The sequence below is a fragment of the Melopsittacus undulatus genome, chromosome 6 (genome assembly GCF_012275295.1).
Source record: "Melopsittacus undulatus isolate bMelUnd1 chromosome 6, bMelUnd1.mat.Z, whole genome shotgun sequence".
Classification (NCBI taxonomy): domain Eukaryota; kingdom Metazoa; phylum Chordata; class Aves; order Psittaciformes; family Psittaculidae; genus Melopsittacus; species Melopsittacus undulatus.
Genome location: NC_047532.1, coordinates 9,840,940 through 9,862,169, shown reverse-complemented (window position 1 = coordinate 9,862,169; position 21,230 = coordinate 9,840,940). Strand labels below are relative to the sequence as shown.

General features: G+C 48.1%; 1 protein-coding gene across 1 annotated transcript in view; it reads right to left on the bottom strand.

Moving 5' to 3' along the window:
- Positions 1 to 9,776, bottom strand: part of WLS (Wnt ligand secretion mediator) — a 34,896-nt gene extending 25,120 nt beyond the window's left edge. The window contains exon 1 of the mRNA XM_005151192.3: positions 9,512 to 9,776. Coding sequence (XP_005151249.2) covers positions 9,512 to 9,617 — 106 coding nt within the window. The 5' untranslated portion in view covers positions 9,618 to 9,776. The remainder of the gene's footprint in view (positions 1 to 9,511) is intronic.
- Between the last annotated feature and the right edge of the window lie 11,454 nt (positions 9,777 to 21,230).

Below are 21,230 nucleotides of genomic sequence, written 5' to 3'. Positions count from 1 at the left end.
GGCAGTGAGCCCTGGAGAACCAGGTGCCTTCAGCAGCATGGCCACCACTTCCCATGGACTCCCAAAGCAACTTCAGCTGCCTTTCACAGATTGAAGCAACTCTTGCATGTAACCTCCAGTGAGTCTTCTGTCACTTTTCATCTTCAAAGTACTGTAGAGCCAATGGTACACTGGCTCAAGCATATGGATTTTCATAGAATCATAAAATGTTTTGGGCTGGAAAGGAACTTAAGATCGTATTTCTAATCCCCAAGAAACAGCAGCAGTTAGGAGATGTTTCTGGGGGGGGGGGGGGGGGATGACCAAGTTTCAATTGCTTTTGTTTTTCAGTGATCCAAAGCTACTCAGCCCTGTGTTGAGCTGTTCGCAGTGTTTTACCCAAAGAGATCAGTGTCATAGAATGACTCCAAGTAAGAGGATCTGCAGGAGACATCTCAGCATACTTCATAGCTACTGACTGGAGAGGTCAACCATCTTAGGAGCTAATGCAGCAAAGGATGCCCTGATTTGGTTTCTCAGCACCGGTGACCATCCTCCTTGCCAAGACAGAGCACTTCCCTCCTGCGTCTCAGCTGGAAAAGAAATTCTTCTGCTTCATGTAGACTAAACAAAGTGGAAGCGGAGACAGACAAAGTGATTCATCATGTGGCCAAGACACCCTGACCCATCCATTGCTGCCTCTGTCTGCCTGTATTCTCCAGAGCTGGCTGGAGAAACTGAGCACCCTGTCCCAAACACCCAACAAAGTGGTAAATAGTGGGGTGCTCCTGACCGTACCCATCACTGTGTTGTGCGTTCCTGAGCCACTGGGTTAGACCCTGGAGACCACCATGCTCCTAAGTTTGGTTCCAGAAATCCTGAGAAGGAAAAGTTTCAATTCCATTCAATGGGTGCAACACCATGGCCAAGTAAATGAAACAAATGGGTGAGGAACCATTGAGGGTGAGGAACTGGCAAATTTCAGTTGAGACTTAACCCTCCTGGCTTGGTTATCTCAAAAGGAAAGCATTCATTCCCCAATCCATACATGCACCTGTAGAAACTATTACTTTCGAGGCTGGCCAACTTCAGCATCTCTCCAGTACAGCAATTAGCACTTGTCTTTAGTTTCAGCTATACTGTCCATGAAGCAACCTATTAACATGTAAGCATTCATCTGCCCTTTCCTGAGGCAGAAAATAAGATCTCCCCAGCAAAGGGGCTAACCTCAGGAACCATTTCTCAACAGGAAAAAGAAATGCTGCTTGTTTGTATTTAAACTTAAATCTTTAAGTGAAGCAATCACTATAAGTGAGCTCAATTTTGCTTTATTTTCATTTAATAATATTATGTATGCCTAGATTTGCATGAGAGCCACCATCACTCACTGTACTAACTTCGTTAAATAGATCTTTAACAAGCTGCTGTGATAAACCCTCAAATTATTCCTTTCTCCCTCCCTCCTCCACACTGCTGCAAACAAGGAATTCAGCCCCAAGACAGAAACAACATCCCCTCTGCTCCCATAGGAATACATGGCGTGCATTTGGTACCTTCTCCTCTAGAACCCCTCCAGCATTTCAAGTTAACCACTGACCCCTGCTCTCGCCCCATCAACAACCCTTTAGAAGCTCTCAGTTGCATTGTGTCTACATTGATTAAAGCCTGAACCCTACTGAGCTCATGGGGTGTTAACTTCTCCTGTGCACCAGCAGCACTCTGCTTTTCTACCCAATTACCCCCTCCCGCGCAGGCCAGCACTGCCCAGCGAGCACACACAATGCGCTTCTGCTTCATTGCACTCGCCAGCAGTGGGGCAGGAATAAACAAGCTAATTTCGCACCAGACAGGCTCAGCTTCCCCAGCGACCACAGTGAGCACCCCGGTTACAATATACATACCTCGCAGTTAGAAACATACATTTACTGCTACACAAAAGTTACCTTTCCAGCCTCCTTGCCTCACCTCAATGCTACAAGTTTAATATATTGAGTAACCACTAAACGTTTAAGTTACCATTGCTTATTACTCATTACTATTTCACAAAGCCTATTTCTGAGCGCTGCAGCACCTTTTCCGGGCAGAATTGCTGTGCATTTAGACTACATAATTCACCTCTGAAGAGCAAAGAAACCCACTTGGGAAAGGTATTTCTTACGAATTCAAGCTTTTACTCAGACCATAATCCCTTTAACACCCCAGGTCACTATTTCCCTTCTTATTTACAGTGAGTCTCTAGATATGCTGTTGTAGATGAACATCCCTATTGCTATTGTCTCCAGTAGACTTGTTTCAATACTACAGGTTTCTCTGCCTTTGTTTCAGACAAAAGCAACCATGCCCAATTCACCAAAGCCTACTTTGGATATTCCTGACCCAAGTCCATATTCTGCATCAGATGTGGAAGGCAAGACTGAGGGAATCTGTGCCCAGACATCCTCTAGTGACAGCATCAGCTTCTATACCTTGCTTAGAAGGCAATGGGAGCCCTGACTTGGTTCAGGATACAGCTGGATGGAAGGCAGTGTTTGGTGGCACAGACAGCAGTGCCAAACTCAAACCTAGGCTTAAACTTAAAGCTGTCTGAACAGACTGGGGTGGGAAGTGAGCTGCCGTGATTTGAGGTCCCAGCTGAGCACTACAACCAGCGAAGAGTCTTGCAGGAGTTTTGAGGAAGTCCTGTGCCTTCTTAGAATGAAAGAGAGGAGACTGAGCTGAGCTCTTAGGCAGAAGCTCTTCCCTGTGAGGGTGCTGAGGCGCTGGCACAAGGTGCCTAGAGAAGCTGTGGCTGCCCCATCCCTGGCAGTGTTCAAGGCCAGGTTGGACACAGGGGCTTGGAGCAAGCTGCTCCAGTGGAAGGTGTCCCTGCCCATGCAGGGGTTGGCGCTGGAGCTTTAAGGTCCCTTCCAAGCTAAGAGCTTTTAAAACTGAACACACAGTCAGGATCCCCACTGCAAGAACAGGAACCCAAGCACCTTGCAAGGCTGCTGCCACCCAACAGCAGCCAAAGGGCTTCTAAACAGCAGTTTTGCTCGTTTTGCTCTCAGAGAAATGGGATTATTCCCTCAGCCCCAGGTAAGTCACAAAGCAGGTAAACCTTGTGAGGCACTACAGTACAAGTGTATTTGCTGGAAGAACCCAGTGAATGTCCTCCATGGTTCACATACAGATGGAACAGCAGCAACAGATGCACAGGAAGAGAGCATTTTCAGAACCAAATCCCCTAAATGCAGGACTGTGTTTTCAGAACTGTTTTATTTCAAAGAACACATGGGAAAACCAAGGAAGGTAGGGACTGCTTTACCAATGGCCACAGGCAGCTTGAGCCACTTCCAAGGCCTCCTTTGTCAATTTTCAACTCGGATGAAATGCATTTCCTGCACCAGCCAGCCAACATATTAAATCCCTGCAAAGAGAGGTCTAAAATAGCAGCATGACCTGCTGGTATCCAGCCGCTCTGCTCCCCAGCCTGAGCTCCCACCCTGCACGCCACAGATCACAAGATACCTTGAAACCACCCAGTGCTCAGATATGTAAAGAATTCCATCTGCATTTGAATGGGAGGGGTCAGATCCTGCTGGGGCAGTCGCAGCAGTCCTGGAGCACAGGGACACCTTGAGCCCTTCAAAGGCTTTCGGAGGCTGTCAGGGTTGTAACTTCAAACACCATAAATGCTACTTAATAACAAAAAACTTCCTGTTAAACCCTTATCCTTTGCAAAACACAGGCAGGCAGGGTCACCACCACCTGCAAGCATTCAGGGCACGTTTAAAACCAAAGGGTTTAGTTAGTGCCAACACAAAAGACAAGAGGAGCACAAGAAGACCCAAGCTACAAGGCATGGAGTTTACCTGATGCATCTCTCCCAAGGTAACTATATCTTAGGAGTGATACAGCTGTGAGAAGAGCAGAAAATAAGCACCTTGGAGGATTTAGAGCCTCCTCAGGCCCCCAGCACAGCCATTTCTGCCTGGGAACTCTCCGTTTGTGGCACATTTGCCCATTCAGCTACAGTTACAGCTCTTAAGAAGGAGAATTGAGCAGACCTAAACCAAACAGACATGACCTTTCATGTCTGCTTTTTCATCGGCTCCCGGTGCTCCTGCCAAGGCTGCAGCACAGAAGGAATGTGTCTATACAGAGGAGCCTATTGGCATTCATGTCCACGGTACCGCACAGCTCGCCCATCTCTGGAGAGGCCAGAGATGAAAGAAAGCCAGGCACATAAAACAGGCTTTGTCCCGCAGCACACAGACACCCTTCCCCAGCAGGCTGCATCCATGTACCTTCAGCATCAGAGCCTCCTCCCTGTCAACAGATCAGTTCAGCCCTAAGAAAGTAATGAAATCCCAGGAAAGAAGATGAAATCCTGAGAGCTCAGGGCTCAGGAGCCAAATCAGACACTTAGATAATGAACCGGATTGTTGATAGCTGCTCAGGCAGTTATACACATGACTCATTATCTCTGGGCCAGACACTCAAGTCAGTTCCATTTGTTCCAGTCAAAACAACTCTGCTTTTTTTCCTCCTTAAGCCGCAGCAAGGGAGCAGTGAACCTGCACCTCCTTAAACGCATCCCCCTCCTCCCAGGGGACCCATGTGCTCAGTGAACACCTCCACTTCTTCAATCAGCTGGGTCCCTAAAGTAATTAACTGCAGTGTGCCTGCTCCTGGACTTTGTCTTCACTAGGTAGGAGAGGTTCTGCATTCATCTGAACTGAAACCAAGATCACGTGCGACTTGGGACAAGGTGCTCTCTGAGTCCTAGAAGCCAGTCACATAAAATAAACTCTTTCCAATAACTTACCCAAAGAAACAGAACAAACCACAGTTTCGAAGCAGGGCTATTGCTGCACAGAGCTCTGTGATCTGATTTCCCCCTGCACCCTCCACTTCAGGCATCCCATCTACTTCACTCTTTGCTACAGCCTCCATAGTGCTGGGAAACCAAGGGCAGGTCCAGATGCACATCATTCTGCTTGGATAAAGTAATGGAGACAGAAAGCTGCAGGTTTGTATGCCTGTCCTGCTTGATGGTGCTCAACCAGCAGCACAAAGCCCACTGAGAGGTGTGGAATCCTGCCCAGTGCCAGCAGCACCCAGCAGGCTCAGCATCCTCTGGTACTCAGTGGGAGCTACAAAGCACCATGAGAAGTGCCCCACACTTTGGGACTTGATTAACACTGAAGTTCCTGCCATCTCCATGAACTCTGGACAGATCTGAGCAGGAAAGTCCATTTTCTTTCATTTTCTTTTTTAAACATTGTATATATCTGCCTTTTAAAATAACATATGCATACCTATGCACATATAAACACACACACACCCTTTTTAACAAGGGTCCATAGGGACAGGAAAAGGGGAATGGCTTTAACCTGCCAGAACAGGGGAGACTGAGCTGAGCTCTTAGGCAGAAGCTCTTCCCTGTGAGGGTGCTGAGGCACTGGCACAGGGTGCCCAGAGAAGCTGTGGCTGCCCCATCCCTGGCAGTGTTCAAGGCCAGGTTGGACACAGGGGCTTGGAGCAAGCTGCTCCAGTGGAAGGTGTCCCTGCCTGTGGCAGGGGTTGGAGCTGGAGGAGCTTTAAGGTCCCTTCCAACACAAACCAGGCTGGGATACATAAAATAATTTCAAGGTGTAAATTAAATTACAAAGAGGGACACCACAAAAAGCTCCCCAGCAGGTATCCAGCTGCTGGAAGGACTGTCCTCATGCCGAATCCAAGGCTGTCACCATGTAACCTGGCTCCATATGCCAGCCAGAATGGCTCCAAGCCTGCAGGAGCCTGGTAGCCCCCCTGGAGACAGGCAGGATGCAGGGATGTGGCTGAACTCACCCATACAGCAGAAAGGCAGAGCATACATATGCATGGCATGCAGGAGCTCCTGGGAATGCCAGCATGACTGCAAACCAGCATTAGCCTACTTCCTCACAGACACTAACACTGCCTTGAATGATAACAGGAAACATTCCTATTTGATCCATTCTATCCATGCTATCATTTATAGCGGGATAGTGAAACAAGGTTGTACAATTAATTTTATGGATCATGTGTTAGCTAGCACTGATATATCCTAACTGGACACGTAATGCACACACAAATGTAACTGATAAACAAGGTGTTTATCACAGAACAGAGCAGACACCAGGAATTCTGCAGGGTTTGGGAGCAGAGGAGGGTTTGCAGCAGTGACAGCCCCACTTGTCCGGAGCCAACAGTTCATTACCATAGCACAAAGAAACGCTCACTAAAACCCTTCTTTGAGGTGTTTTCTCACCTTCCAGCTTTGCAAAGACCACCACAGGAAGAAGGGAATTACCCCCATGTGTGTACATCTGGTGCTCTGCCAACACACAACTTAAAGTAACACCCATGTGCAAGCTGATCAGAGTCCTGCTCCTGAATAAAAGAACTGTTGGAATGTGCAAACCCTATTGAAACTCAGCCCTTACAAAGCTGACTGTTCAAACACAGAGCACAGAACCCCACTGCAGAAACCCCCAAGGTCAGTCAAACGAAGCCTTGTTGTCACGGTCGCATCGGGTACCAATGCATTTGTGTATTTTGGACTTGCACAAGTAATCTGTTAAAATAGAGCACTTAGTCATTGTTTTGAAACATGACCTAACTGACTGCTAAAGGACAGGCTGCTTCAGCTTTGTAGCCTGTTCCACTTGTGGACGTATTTTGGTTTGTCTAGACCTGGATACACTAAAATAACTAGATTCTTAGTGTCTGTGTGGTGCACTGGATCAAACCAGACCAGGAACACTATTTCAGTGACATCTCAGCTCCCGTCCCACCTTGTCACACCTCTCTGAGGAGTGGCAGTGCCCTGTCATTGCTGCCACAGCCACTGGCAACGTGAGTTTTGCTTCTGCACACTGCAGAGCACCAACCACCAACCTGTATCCCACCTCTCAGACAATACTTGGGGGAGACCTTAGAGCAGCTCCAGTGCCTAAAGGGGCTGCAGGAAAGCTGGAGAGGGGCTTGGGACAAGGGCCTGTAGGGGCAGGCCAAGGGGAATGGCTTGAACCTGCCAGAACAGGGGAGACTGAGATGAGCTCTTAGGCAGAAGCTCTTCCCTGTGAGGGTGCTGAGGCACTGGCACAGGGTGCCCAGAGAAGCTGTGGCTGCCCCATCCCTGGCAGTGTTCAAGGCCAGGTTGGACACAGGGGCTTGGAGCAAACGGCTCCAGTGGAAGGGGTCCCTGCCCGTGGCAGGGGTTGGAGCTGGATGAGCTTTAAGGTTCCCCAACACAAACCAGGCTGGGATGCTATAAAAGGACCAGGACTCTGCAGCTGCAGGGCTGTCACAACCCACTGGCTCAATGTCCATGGACCCCATCACTGAGGCATCACCCAAGGCGATTTCCCAGGAACAGCTCCATGCAGAGCACCAGGCTGTGATGCTCTCCATGTGTGCCTGTGCCAGATGTTGGGGACCACACCTAGCTTACACACCAGACCTTCCAGCTGTTTCACAAGCACCACTACACCCAGGCTTCAGCTCCCAGGAGGGCCAGGAGCTGCTGGAGCCCATCCCACAGGTACCAGACTGAAGAGGAGCCTTTTCACTCCTTGAACACATCAGAACTGTTAAATACCTCGGGGGAAAAACCAATCTGGGTGATTGATCAGTGCTGGTTTCTCTGCTGGAAGATCAGAAGTGGGGTTTTTCCAGCAATTAAAGGAAGTTTGCACACAATAATCCCACAGGACTTGCCAGCAGATAGACCGTGATAAGGGGGGGAGAACAGGCAAGACTGAAGACTGGCCTAAGAGCAGCTAAATTTGCACCTCTAAATCCCTGCAATCCTGATAACATTTGTTTATTGCCTGTGAAATCAAACCTAAACACATCTGTTTATATCACATCTCCAGATGCCAACAAAACCCAGGATTTCGGATCAATTCCTTCCTTTTGTACAAGCAACTTCTTTTTAAGCTTAGAAAGTGAGCAGCTACTAGAAAAACACTTTGAAGCTGAGCTTGGAGCCTGGTTTCTATCCACAGCACAGGCCAAGACACCTTATCTCATGAGTGGGTTCTGTAAGCAGCTCTAAAAGAAGAAGGGAGGGGGAAGGAGAAAGCCCCCAGTCCTGATAATGGCCAGGGCTGGTTCAGGGCAAAACAAGAAAAACTGGGTTTTATCCAGTGTGTGCCAGTGATTTCGTTGTGATTAAGCAGACGTGAGGAAGGAAGAGAATGGGAGGAACTTTGGTGTTTCAAAATGATATTTAGTATCACATCTATGGTTCTCAGAAGCAGAGAATTAGAGGGGCTACAAATGCAAAGTGCTGATGTGCACCAGGAACACTGCCTCAGCTTCCTGAGGAAAAGACGTGGATAACGTAGAGAAATATTAAGAAACGAATCCATACCAGGTATTTCCTCAGTACCTCTCCAACAGAGGCCACGGTGAGAACAGCCCGACTTCACTCTCCCGAGTAAGAGGCACATCCAGAGCAACGCGGCTCCCATTGCCCCCAGCGGGCATTGGAAATCCCACCAGCCCCAAAGGGAAGGGAATAAAGGCCGGGTGGAGGCAGGAGGCTTTGGGCCGGGCAGTGCACGGGGAGGCTGCAAGCAGCCGGCCCTGTGCCACAAGGAGCCGGCGCACAACGCGAAGCTGCTTTCTAGTAAAAGAACAAATAAACCAGGCGAGAACCGCCGGGGCTGCCCCAGCGCCCGGCTCTCCTCCATCTTCCTCCTTCCATACCCAGCTCCTGCCCTGGCCCCATCGCCCCCCCCCCAGGCCGAGGTTTAACATCCCCCGGGCTGGGGACGCTCCAGGGCAGGGACCTCACCAGCGGCTCCGGGTGTCCCGGATCGCGGTCCGGGAGGGAGTCCAGGGGATGACCGCGACCCGAAGCGCAGGGGAGGACAGGGGTTGTCGGCACTGGGATGGGGGGAGAGTGTTCAAGGCCCCCCCTCGGCGCCTCTTGGAAGGGATCGGGAAGAAGGAAAGGGGGGAGAATGATCACCATAAAACGACCCCGGACACCCAACCGGGCCGCGGGGCGGCGGAGCGAGGCCGGGCAGCACCCACCAGCGCTCCCTCCTTCTGCTTCTCAGTTTTATTTCAATTGCTATTAGTTTTTCGCTGTAATTCCGGTGAGGTTACCTCCTGCGGCCGGTTGGAAGCCGAGGGGAACCGGGGAGGGGCCGAGGTACGACGAAAGTGGAAAAATAATCTATTTTTCGTCAATTAAATATATATCTTCTTTTCTTAAATCAACTTCGCAGCTGCAGGCTCCCCTGCGCTACCGGTCGCCATACTGAAGGCTTTTCCCCCCCGTCCCTCTTTCTTTAAGTAGAGGCTGAAACCAGGCCATAAAACGCACACAAAACCCAACAAAGCACAAACTTTTCCCTGTGCCCGATCGCTCCGTGCAGGCGCCGGGCGAGAGGCCGCGTTTTAATCACCGAGCCCGGGTTCATTACAGCAGCGGAGGGAGGTAGCGATACTAACACTCGCAGAGAAGGAAGAGGGGGAGAGAAGGGGTCGGCCCTCAGCCCGCACTCACCGATCAGCCCCCCCACCAGGAAGGCGATGACTTGGAACACCAGCAGGATCCCCCCGACGATGCACAGCTTCTTGGTGCTCATGTTCTCGATGATGGCCCCAGCCATCTTCGCACGCTGCCGGCCCCGCTCCTCGCCGCTGCTCCGCTCCCCACCCGGGCGGGCGGGCTCACAGGCACGGCGGGGCCCGCCGGGACGGGACCGGCCCCGCTCTTCCTCCCACCGCTCCCGTCCTTCCTCCTCCTCCACCTCCGCCGTGATTGTGGCGGCCCCGCCGCATGTGGCCGCTTTAAAGGAGCTCGCGGCGGGTCACGTGACACGGCCACCGCCCCACCCCGCTCCCTCTGCACCGGCCCCCCCCCCCCCCCCCCCCGATCTCTCCTGAAGCGGGACAATCCCCCCCCCCCTTCAGCTTCCAAAGCGGCATTCCCTATGGAACACTGCACTGAGCTGGGCTTGTGGAGCCACGGACTCCTTTGTGTTGGAAGGAACCTCAAAACCCATCCAGTTCCAACCTCTGCCACAGGCAGGGACCCCTTCCACTGGAGCAGCTTGCTCCAAGCCCCTGTGTCCAACCTGGCCTTGAACACTGCCAGGGATGGGGCAGCCACAGCTTCTCTGGGCACCCTGTGCCAGCGCCTCAGCACCCTCACAGGGAACAGCTTCTGCCTAAGAGCTCAGCTCAGTCTCCCCTGTTCTGGCAGGTTCAATCCATTCCCCTTGGCCTGTCCCTACAGGCCCTTGTCCCAAGCCCCTCTCCAGCTTTCCTGCAGCCCCTTCAGGCACTGGAGCTGCTCTCAGCTCTCCCCTTCAGGAGCCTTCTCTTGTCCAGGCTGCCCCAGCCCAGCTCTCTCAGCCTGGCTCCAGAGCAGAGCTGCTCCAGCCCTCGCAGCAGCTCCATGGCCTCCTCTGGCCTTGCTCCAACAGCTCCACGTCCCTCTGGTGTGTGGTACCTCCACACAGGTCACACAAAGCAGTTTTCCCAGTTAAGCTGCCCTTGGTTCACCTCCACATCCCAGGGCAGGGCTGGAAGGATGCTGCACACCCATCCCAGTCCCTTGAGGACGCTTCCCTCCCGGTTCTGCCCACTCCCCCATTCTTGTACCTGACTCAGAATGAGCTCTCCATCCCCAGCCACTCTCTCTGGTTTTCAGCATGAATCCCATTCTTCCTTCTAGCCAAGCTATCAGTCATGGGATAGCACAAGGATCCGTGCTATGCTGCCCCATTGGGCATGCAGTGAAGAACACAGCATTGCTGTCTGCAATTGAAACAAGGTAGGGAGCTGCTGAAAACACTCTTTGAGGACAATTAAGCCATGAAAGGAAACAAGTGATGACAACGACCCCATCCCTGGCAGTGTTCAAGGCCAGGTTGAACACAGGGGCTTGGAGCAAGCTGCTGCAGTGGAAGGGGTCCCTACCCATGGCAGGGGTTGGAGCTGGAGGAGCTTGAAGCTCCCTTTATCCCAAACCATTCTATGATTTCCAACAGAGGAAATAACAAAAGTTGTCACACAGAATAGACATTAAGTGTCCAACAGACACCCTAACAATTGTATTAGATATTCCTGTATAAGCCTTCTTTATGGCAATTGTTCCATGGGGTTTTGTTTTTATTTTCTTTTTTGAAATTTCAGTATAAAGTATTTGGTATTTTAAGTCTTTAACTGTCTTGGTGAAAAGCCACCATAACAGGCTTTGATTTTTGGAAGCAGGTCTGTGGGAACGATCCTAGTGGGTTCATAATGGGTACAAAGAACTTCTCCATTAAGAGCTATTTTTAACAATGAAGTAATAACTTCATGTAAAACCCCAAAAAAGCAAAAAACTAAACTTAAATTCTAAAAGAGTAAACTCTCTGGCAGTCACAAAATACCTAAAGTTATCCCTGACTCCTATATTGCAACTGCTGCAATCACTGCTGGCAAGGAGAGAGTCTGAGAGGTCCAGGCCACCCTTGGAGGTCCCATGGCTACCCAAATGCAGGGATGTCTATGACCAAACACCTTTGGAGCCACAAATGCCACTAAATCCACTCTGCCTTGATGACTCTAGTAAAGTTACATAGTGCAATCTTAAATGCCCCATTTCTTCCAAGCAGTTTATTTCTGGGATGAAAATCTAAGAGGCAAAGCTAAGATCCTGCCATAATAACAGAATTTGAAGTGGAAAAAAAGGAAAATAACAAAAACACAGGAAATGATGCTTCACATTTATAAGGCACTTTCTGTTTCTGGTGCATTCCTACATCTTTAATACTGCGAAGTTTAGAGATATTCCTCTCGTGTGACTTTTGACACACGTCCAAAGGGCGTATAGAGCACACACCATAGCAAGCTGGGACCTCTCTTTTGCCAAGGAGTGACCACACACAGAATCACACAGGGAAGAAACCAGCCCAAAGCACATGAGGAAGAACATCTCCATCACTTTTCCTTTGCAGCTGTTTACAAACCAGAACTTCTGCCTCTGTGAGGTCTCCAGAATCAATCATCTGGGAACTCATCTACCTGCTGCTTATTACATTAGTTTCTCTTGACTGCTGGAGGCTGTTTTGCTATTAAAATAGCAATCCTACAGCCAGCCCCAGGCAGGAGGAGGAGGAGGAGCCTTTCCACAAGGAATGCTTTGGCTTTGCAGGGTTGGGCCTCCAGCTCAGACTTTCAGAGGGGTTGAGCTGCCTGAAGATGGGGGTAAGGGCTCAGCTGGACTTCCACAAGCTCCTCGTTCTTGGTACTACCTGTCTGTGCTACAGGTCACTGCAAAAGCTTGGCACAAGCTTTCTTTGGGTGCTCGGCTTGCACAGAGCTCAGACTCTCTGAAAATCACAGTATTTTCTTCCCTTGCCTCTCTCATGTCACTTGGTGAACTGAAATAATGTGAAAAATCAAGGCAGAATTCAGAGGCGGTTTCCAAACACAACTGGAAGAGAAGGACACGTGCTGCAAATACAACATGTAGGCTTGACAGAGGAGCATCTATGATCCCAATTAGGAAGCGAAATGACATGAGTGTAGTAATGATGCTAAAAACAAGACCTAAACCAAAACCAAAACCCAAAACCACCCCAAAATCAAACCCCACCGCAGTTATTCAGATTTACACTGCTGCACAGAAGTCCCGGATTGAGCTGCTTCAAGTTTTGCTTTACAGAAGCACTGTTTATACCAGCACAGCAGTGGACTCCGATCCATATGTAAAATCCAAAGGATAGCAGTGGATAAAAAGCTGATAAAATCATGGCCATCTCCCAGCAGATACAATCTTTTGAGCTCCTGTTGGTACTTGCCTGCTTTATTTACAGCCTAATGTGCAGCGTAACTACAACAGACCCACGGGGATTAAGCTTTGGCTCTGGTCTCCACTTTGTAGGCTGTATTTTTCAGTGTGGGTATCACTGTTGCTCGATGCCACAACTACAGTTTCTTGTTTAGTTTGGCATACACCCAACATGCTACAAAATTACCCCTAGTAATAACTAATGTGGAGTTGCTGCTCCAGGGGAAAGACTGTTAAAGGTTCTCAAAAGCACTTTTACTCCTCAGTACTCCTGGGAGATTTTATAGGTAACTCCACAGCTCTGTTCTCTTGCAAATACTGATAACATGGAAAATTCTGTCACAGAACAGGAAAAGGGCGTTTTGTGTTATTTCTAGTGCACAGACACTGGGGAACATTTTATCTGTGTAAGAAAAGCCTTTGCTACAGGTCATAAAGATACTCACACGTGAAACTCAGTGTGGCACACACCAAAACAAACCCGGAGGGTTTGAGATGGGTGAGTAGACAAACAGCTGCAACTTGTAACTGCCCATTGCAGGTTGGATCAGGAACAAAATGGACAGGTATGCACTATTTCATCTTGAGCAAGCCCCACTCTGTAATGTAAATACTTTGAGTGATTTCCAAGCCCCATTGTAGTTCAAGGCTAAACATTCAGCCACTTCTTAGGAACAAGGAAAGTGGAATTTGAGCACCTCCCATATGGAGACAGGCTGAGAAAGTTGAGGCTGTTCAGCCTGGAGAAGAGAAGGCTGATGGGGACCTCAGAGCAGCTTCCAGTGTCTGAAGGGGCTACAAGGATGCTGGAGAGGGGTTCTTCATTAGGGGCTGGAGGAACAAGACAATGGGTGATGGGTTCAAACTGAAACAGGGGAGATTTACGTTGAATATAAGGAAGAAGTTCTTTACTGTGAGAGTGGTGAGGCCCTGAAACAAGCTGCCCAAGGAAGCTGTGTATACCTCATCCCTGGTAGTGTTCCAGGCCAGGTTGGACACAGGGGCTTGGAGCAAGCTGCTCCAGTGGAAGGTGTCCCTGCCTGTGGCAGGGGTTGGAACTGGATGATCACAGAATCATAGATTATTTAGGGTTGGAAAAGACCTTAAGCTCACCCAGTTCCAACCCCCCTGCCATGGGCAGGGACACCTCACACTAAACCAGATCACCCAAGGCTTCATCCAACCTGGCCTTGAACACTGCCAGGGATGGAGCATTCACAACCTCCCTGGGCAACCCATTCCAGTGCCTCAGCACCCTCACAGTAAAGAATTTCTTCCTTATATCCAATCTAAACCTCCCCTGTTTCAGTTTCAACCTGTTACCCCTTGTCCTGTCACTACAGTCCCTAATGAATAGTCCCTCCCCAGCATCCCTGTAGGCCCCCTTCAGATACTGGAAGGCTGCTATGAGGTCTCCGGCAGCCTTCTCTTCTCCCGACTGAAAAGCCCAAACTTTCTCAGTTGATTTTAAGGTCCTTCCCAATGTAAACAAGTCTGGGATTATATGGTAATTTTGTCACTGTTTCTACACCTGACAACTCAGAAGTGGGCTCATTTGTCTCCACACACACATAACACCTTTTACTTTTACCACCCAGCCTGCTAGATCTGAGATCCCATGCTGTTCTTCAGGCTTGACATGTGCAGCCCAAAGCTCCATCTCTGCTGCAAGCCATGGACTCCTGGCATAATTTCTCGGATCACAATATGGCAAGAAAGAAAGGAACACAAGGCAGGGACACCTTCCACCAGACCAGGTTGCTCAAAGCAACCTGCCTTGTGCTGCACATCCTCACCAACTCCTGCCTGTCCCAGCAAGGCACTGGGCAAGGAAAGCCACCATTCACTGGCTATGGACCAGCATTTGAAACACATTGAGAGAACAATCCCAGCTAACACTCCTGATGGCTCCTCTCTGATGTGCTTCCAATCAGATGACAAAGCCTTCCTCACATTAGAATGAAGCTTCGGTAGAACAATTTAGGGTAGAAAAGACCTTGAAGATGAGTCCAACCATTAACCCAGCACTGCCAAGCCCCCCACTAGGCCATGTCCCTAAGCATCAAGGCTTCCATTCAGTATATAAGACAAGAGTGAGCTGATAATTTGACAGACAGCACATTTTTGCTTGTCAGGCTGGAAGTGCAGACTTGTGATATCCTGAAGGAGGGGCCAATAACAGTGCAGTAAAATTAAGTTATTAAAGACTCTTTAAACTCCATTCTTAAGTATTATTTATAGCCTTTACAACAAACATGTGGTTCAAAGGCTCGAACCCTCCAAAGCAAATCTGTGGAAAGACTTTTATTCGAGTCTGCCAAACTGTGTGATCCAACCATTAATCCAATCATCAAGAGGCAGAGTTCCCTGCATCAGGATATCTGAACAAGTCTAGGGAAGATTCATCACCAGTCTTTCACTAAATTTCCATGTTCTTCCATCCAAAACTCATCCATAACACAGAAATCAGCTGGCAGCAAGTCCAGCTCTACTTGAATCCTTCTATCAGTAATCAATCCGAATCAATGAGGATTAAGCGATCATCTGGAGACCCAAAAGACTTATCTCATCAAAACCACCTCTAACATCCAACCACTTCTAACCTCTAACACCCCCCACCCCACTACCTCCTACCTCTACAAAACCCATATGGAAAAGTCACAGCTCAAAAGCCACACAGCTCAGGTCACTTGTCAAGTTCTGCTAATGCACCATTGAAGGCTGCCACTGCATCATGCAGGCCTGGCCTGAATTTGTTGTACCAAGTCAGATGGCTCCCCTGATGGCTTTGACAAGGGTAAGTGGCGTGATCAGTGTTCACTGGACTACACACTGTCAGCCAAGGTTGTGCTCATGTCAGCTAAAGTTGTGCTCAGCCTCTCACAACTTTCCCATGGACCATTTTGCTACTTCTTCTGTCCCCTCAGTCCTCATGAGAGCACAAGCTCAGAGCTCTGTTCTTCTATTGTCTCTTAGGACTCTCTGTAGTAGAGTCTTCCCTCAGCCACCATCCCTCAGACTGAACCTCCCACCCTGCATCTGACTTCTGTGATGGCTTTTACCACAGTCACTGCACCACTCACAGGGCTTCCTGCCTCATGCTGAACCTCCACACCAAACCCTATCCAAAAATGACACTTCTGGCATCTACTGTAGTATAGAATCATAGAAACCCAGCCTGGTTTGTGTTGGAGGGACCTTAAAGCTCATCCAGCTCCAACCCCTACCACAGGCAGGGACCCCTTCCACTGCAGCAGCTTGCTCCAAGCCCCTGTGTCCAACCTGGCCTTGAACACTGCCAGGGATGGGGCAGCCACAGCTTCTCTGGGCACCCTGTGCCAGCGCCTCAGCACCCTCACAGGGAAGAGTTTATGCCTAGGAGCTCATCTAAACCCCATCTGTTCTCATCCAATCCATTTCAACTTCAGCACTGAAGACTGAGTTAGGAGATGCAGGTAAATATAAAGCCATTGTGCTTGCTCTCAGAAGTGAATAAACACACACAGGCTGAGAACTTGTCATGGTGATACCTGCTTCCGAACTGTGACACTGGACAATATGCTTTAATCCAATGTTAGTAAAACCTGGTATTTGTTAATTAAGATGGCAGGGTCATGAGAGAGTTCATTGAGTTCCAGTGGTGATGGTCTCATAACATCAGATGGAAAAGTTAACAAACATGAATTAGCTTTATTGGTTTATTCTTTTCATGTTAAATAGCACGGTCTCCTAGGTTGTCTCTATTGGATATTGTAGCTAAACATCTGCAGTTCTCAGTGTTTGCACTGTGTGTACACACAGAATTATACATTAATGCGATTTGAAGACCCACAAGTCTTTGGGAATTAGATATTTCAAGTTAAACTAAAGCAATATACGCATCCAGCTAGTGTTCTTGTGAGACATCCTCAATACGCCACCTCAAACTAGACATGAAGCGGGTATTAGGTTGAAGATCTCCTAGAAAGAGACATCTGTTTTGGAGCAATCACAGAGGGCTATCGCCAAAACTCTCCCGTAATAGTTATGGGCTGTAATTTGACATTTTAGATACACGTTCCTCTTGCCAAATAATATCATATTTTGCTCTTGGCAGAGAAAACAAAGAGAAGCATATATCCAAGATGAGTAATTTAGTACAACGTAATCAAGACAAGCTGCCCCACAGCCTACGGACTGAATCAGAGTCAGCAAGATATGGGGTTGTGTCCTCTTAAATAAGTGTGTGTATTATACAGGGAACAAATTCAGAAAGAAAAGTTGGTTTCTTGTATTTGTTAATCTCATTTTCCAGCTGAGCCCAAGCGCAGGCTTTTATTCCAAGAGCAGATGATTAGAGGTGGGGTGGCTAAAGCAGCCACTGCTGTGAGCTGTACTCCTTGGAGGTTTCCATGCCTGCAGAAGCACATCTTAAACAAGGAACCCTCTGCTCCACAGCTGTCCCTGTTCACAACCCAGTGTGTTTATGTGGACTGTCACTGATTTGCAATTACATCATTCCATTGGGCTGTAAATGGAGCTGGCCAAGAAGCACAGGCAGGTCCCAGACCTGCAAGGAAGTGATCCATAGAGGTAGAGTGTATCTGGCAGCAACAACTGCCTCAACTACCTGTAATTAGGAACTACAGCTTTATGTCATGCTGTGTCACTGGAGCAGTAAAGGGCTGTCTCTGTGCCCCTGAGTGTTCTAACACCATTAACTGAGCTAAATAACACAAATATTTAATGTGGTCAATGGGCTTTGCATGGCTGAATCTTGCCATCCACATTTTACTCAGAGCCTAAAAGAGTAAAGGAAAAAGCTGGCTGATTTAAGGCAAAAATAATCTGTGATCTCTAATGTTGATGCAAGGATTCACATTCATACAGAGCAGTCTGGGTTATTAGTCAGCCTTCTGCCTTTCTGCATCCCAGTTCTGTGCAAACCTACCTAAACCAGCTGTAAGGCAAGTTCATGTTACATGTCAATGGCGAGATTAGCTGGAGCTCGTCTCAGCATTCCTTGAGCTCTCTGCTCTAACTACAAGAAAGAATGACCCAGATACTTTTAAATCCTGGCTGCTCTCACATTCTGGTTTTAAAATGAGAATAATTTCCTTAGTTTGCTGTCAGGCATTTCTTTAAAGTAAAAGCAATCAGCTTAAGCAAGTATCTTGAACAGTGAAGTGCATTTTGTATGTTATTAAGTCCCCATTCAGTTTTTGGAGAGCATATACCTTGAAGGCAGCAAATGTATTTGTTAAACAGTGCTATTTTTAAGAGGCCTTATAGTATATTAAAGATACATCAATATAAAGAAAGGAAGATTGCTAGTAAAATGGTACATTTAAGTATCTGAATGTAGCTTGTACTGTGATTAAGTCAACATTCCCCAAATGCCACAGTATACACTGATCACTGTAGATTCTAGTGTAAAATACGCTAGAATCAGAGATATTTCAGCTGGAAAAGGCTAATTTATGCCTTGTGTCACTGCAAATTGTTATCCAAGTGTGTTTACCAGTTCAAGCAATAGAAAACAATGAGCTGAAAGGGTGAGAAAAGTCAACTCTGTTCCTTAATGCCAGCGTTGCTCATGGCTCAAGAGAATGAATGACTTTCTAGAGAGAATATCAGAAATGCTGCCCATCTCACATCAAGGCCTGATGACAATAATGGAGCAACAGGAAGGAAGCTGGAACAACACAGGCTCCTTCTTACAAGGAAAAAGTATAGTGTTAGACATTAGGCAGAAGCTGTTCCCTGTGAGGGTGCTGAGGCGCTGGCACAGGGTGCCCAGAGAAGCTGTGGCTGCCCCATCCCTGGCAGTGTTCAAGGCCAGGCTGGACACAGGGGCTTGGAGCAAGCTGCTCCAGTGGAAGGGGTCCCTGCCTGTGGCAGGGTTGGAGCTGGATGAGATTTAAGGTCCCTTCCACACAAACCAGCCTTGGATTCTATGCTATTTTCAGGACCTCTGACTCTGTAACAGTAATAAACCCTGTCTAAAAGAATAATGCAAACCATGTAGAATATGTCACAGTGAGCCACATTCCCTCTTAAAGCAAAACAGAAACCTGAAATCATTGTCCTGGAATGCACCAAAACCTCTTAGCACGAATTCCTGAAATATTCATGAACATTAAGCAAAAAGCAAACTTTCTGGAGAACGTGTTGCTTAGCTGTAACATACAATGCACAGTTCATGCCATCCCCAGAGCTCCAAACACAGAAAAGGAAGAAAGGTTCTTTGCAGAAGGTATGTGAAGTAATGGCGCTAGGGATTTTGTCTCCTGTCTACCACATACCACACAACACTCAGCTCCAAAATGATTCATCCTACCTGGGAAAACTCTTATGTGATGGGGTGTTTGCTAGGGTAGACCAGTGAGGAGTCTGGAAGTGTAAGATGAGGAGATACACCAAGTGTGTAAGTTACCAATGAATAACAGGGGAAACATTGAACCATAATACACCGGTCAGATTTAGCTTTACATTGACTTTCCGAACTTCATTTTGGTTACTTTTGGAAAGTTCGAGGCAGGAACTTTTTAAACCTCAAATTCTTACAGTAACCACTCTGGAAAGGGGGGAAAAAAGAAAGGGAAAAGAGAAATAAGGAGATGTTAACTTGAGCTGCAGGTACGTGAGCATGCAGCAGCGCAGCCATCCCCATCACAACTTCCCATCACTTCTCAGTCCGAGTTTGTTTCTCATGTTATGGAGTTATGTGCATCTGCTTAGGCAAGTCAGGAACTCCTCCAGAGCGAATTAGTCATGTTGAAGGAGGTTTAGGAGCATGGGAACAGCAACATCACATGAAAAGCTGGGAATAAGAGCTAAAGAGACCACTGTTGAAATGTTTATGTGTTTTGTCAAGACATAAATATTTGGATCATAGCAAAAGGCCCTGCTTGGCATGGGCAGGCAGAAAGCCTTTTACCTGATGACTTGGCTCCAGTTCCAAAGACATTTCTTTTGGCAGCCTCTCCTCTCCCCAGCCCGGGGCACATGCATTATCCCCGCTCCATGCTCATAAAGCTCTCTCTGGTACCATATGGTGAACCCAAGCGAAAAGGCATGCTGCAGAGAGAAAGAGAGAAAGAAGAGGAGAGCAAATTGCTACCAGGTGTAGCCTTAGTCTGACTCACATTCAAGGGCTGGGTTGCTTGAAGTGCAGCTCAGACAAGCACTTTGTCCTGTCTCTGCACAGCTCAGGCTGAGGAACTGAACTGGCTGGGAGGTGATTTTTTGCTGGGGCAGGGATGTAGAGCTTTGGGTTTTTTCCAGCTGGATTGATTTCCCATCCGGTTCATCCAGAGGCCATGAAAATTCTTGTACAAGTGGTTTTGTGGGGTGAACTGGAGGAGGAATTCAGCCATGGTAAAAATAAACAGGGGGATGGTGGGTGTTTGTTATTTTAGTGCTTCTAACCTAATTCCCAGTGTGCTACATCAGTAGATGTGCTGATATTATAGAATCCCAGCCTGGTTTGGGTTGGAAGGGACCTTAAAGCTCATCCATTTCTAACCCCTGCCACGGGCAGGGACCCCTTCCACTGGAGCAGCTTGCTCCAAGCCCCTGTGTCCAACCTGGCCTTGAGCACTGCCAGGGATGGGGCAGCCACAGCTTCTCTGGGCACCCTGTGCCAGTGCCTCAGCACCCTCCCAGGGAAGAGCTTCTGCCTAAGAGCTCAGCTCAGTCTCCCCTGTTTTGGCAGGTTCAAGCCATTCCCCTTGGCCTGTCCCTACAGGCCTTTATGAGAAGTCTCTTTCTTCTGCCTCTGGAGGACCAGTCTTGATTTACAGCAAACCCCCATGTACTGTGGAACACGTACACAGGGAAAGCTTTCCTCCTGTTCCTCATCTGCTATTTGCAGGTCTTTGTGGAATGAAAACATAACCTCATAAAGCAAAGGCAGAGACAGGCATCATTTCCTCTCAGAGGGCACAAGATGCTGCTATATGTATCAAAGAATGCAAAGGATTCTTTTGTTCTCCATTCAATCAAGTGGCTTTGCTTCTCCTACACGTACTTGAAGATAAAATCCAGTGGGAACTTTGCAGAATGACTGGGGCAGGATCTGTTCTGAGCCAGCAGGAAGCAGACACTGTGTAGGTTTACCATGGAATGGCTATTTCTAGCAACACTCTCTCGCAGGTATCGATCACAGTCTAATGTTGTGAATAACATTCCCATCTGGAGGTCTGGCTGTAACTGCTATTTTTACGGGTGTAGCAACGTCTTTTGGATTCAGTTGTATTAGAAAACAGCAGGCAAGCTTCCTAAAATGATTTGAAAAGACATTTGTAATGTCAAGTTATAGCCTTGTAATGTTTCTGAGGGTTTGTTACTGCCTAGTAAGTGTTAGGTTGATTAGAACTGCCTACAAATGTGCAATGAGAACTGCTACTGTGCAGCAGGAAGCAAGGATTGCCCATGGAACACAACTCCATTTGATAAA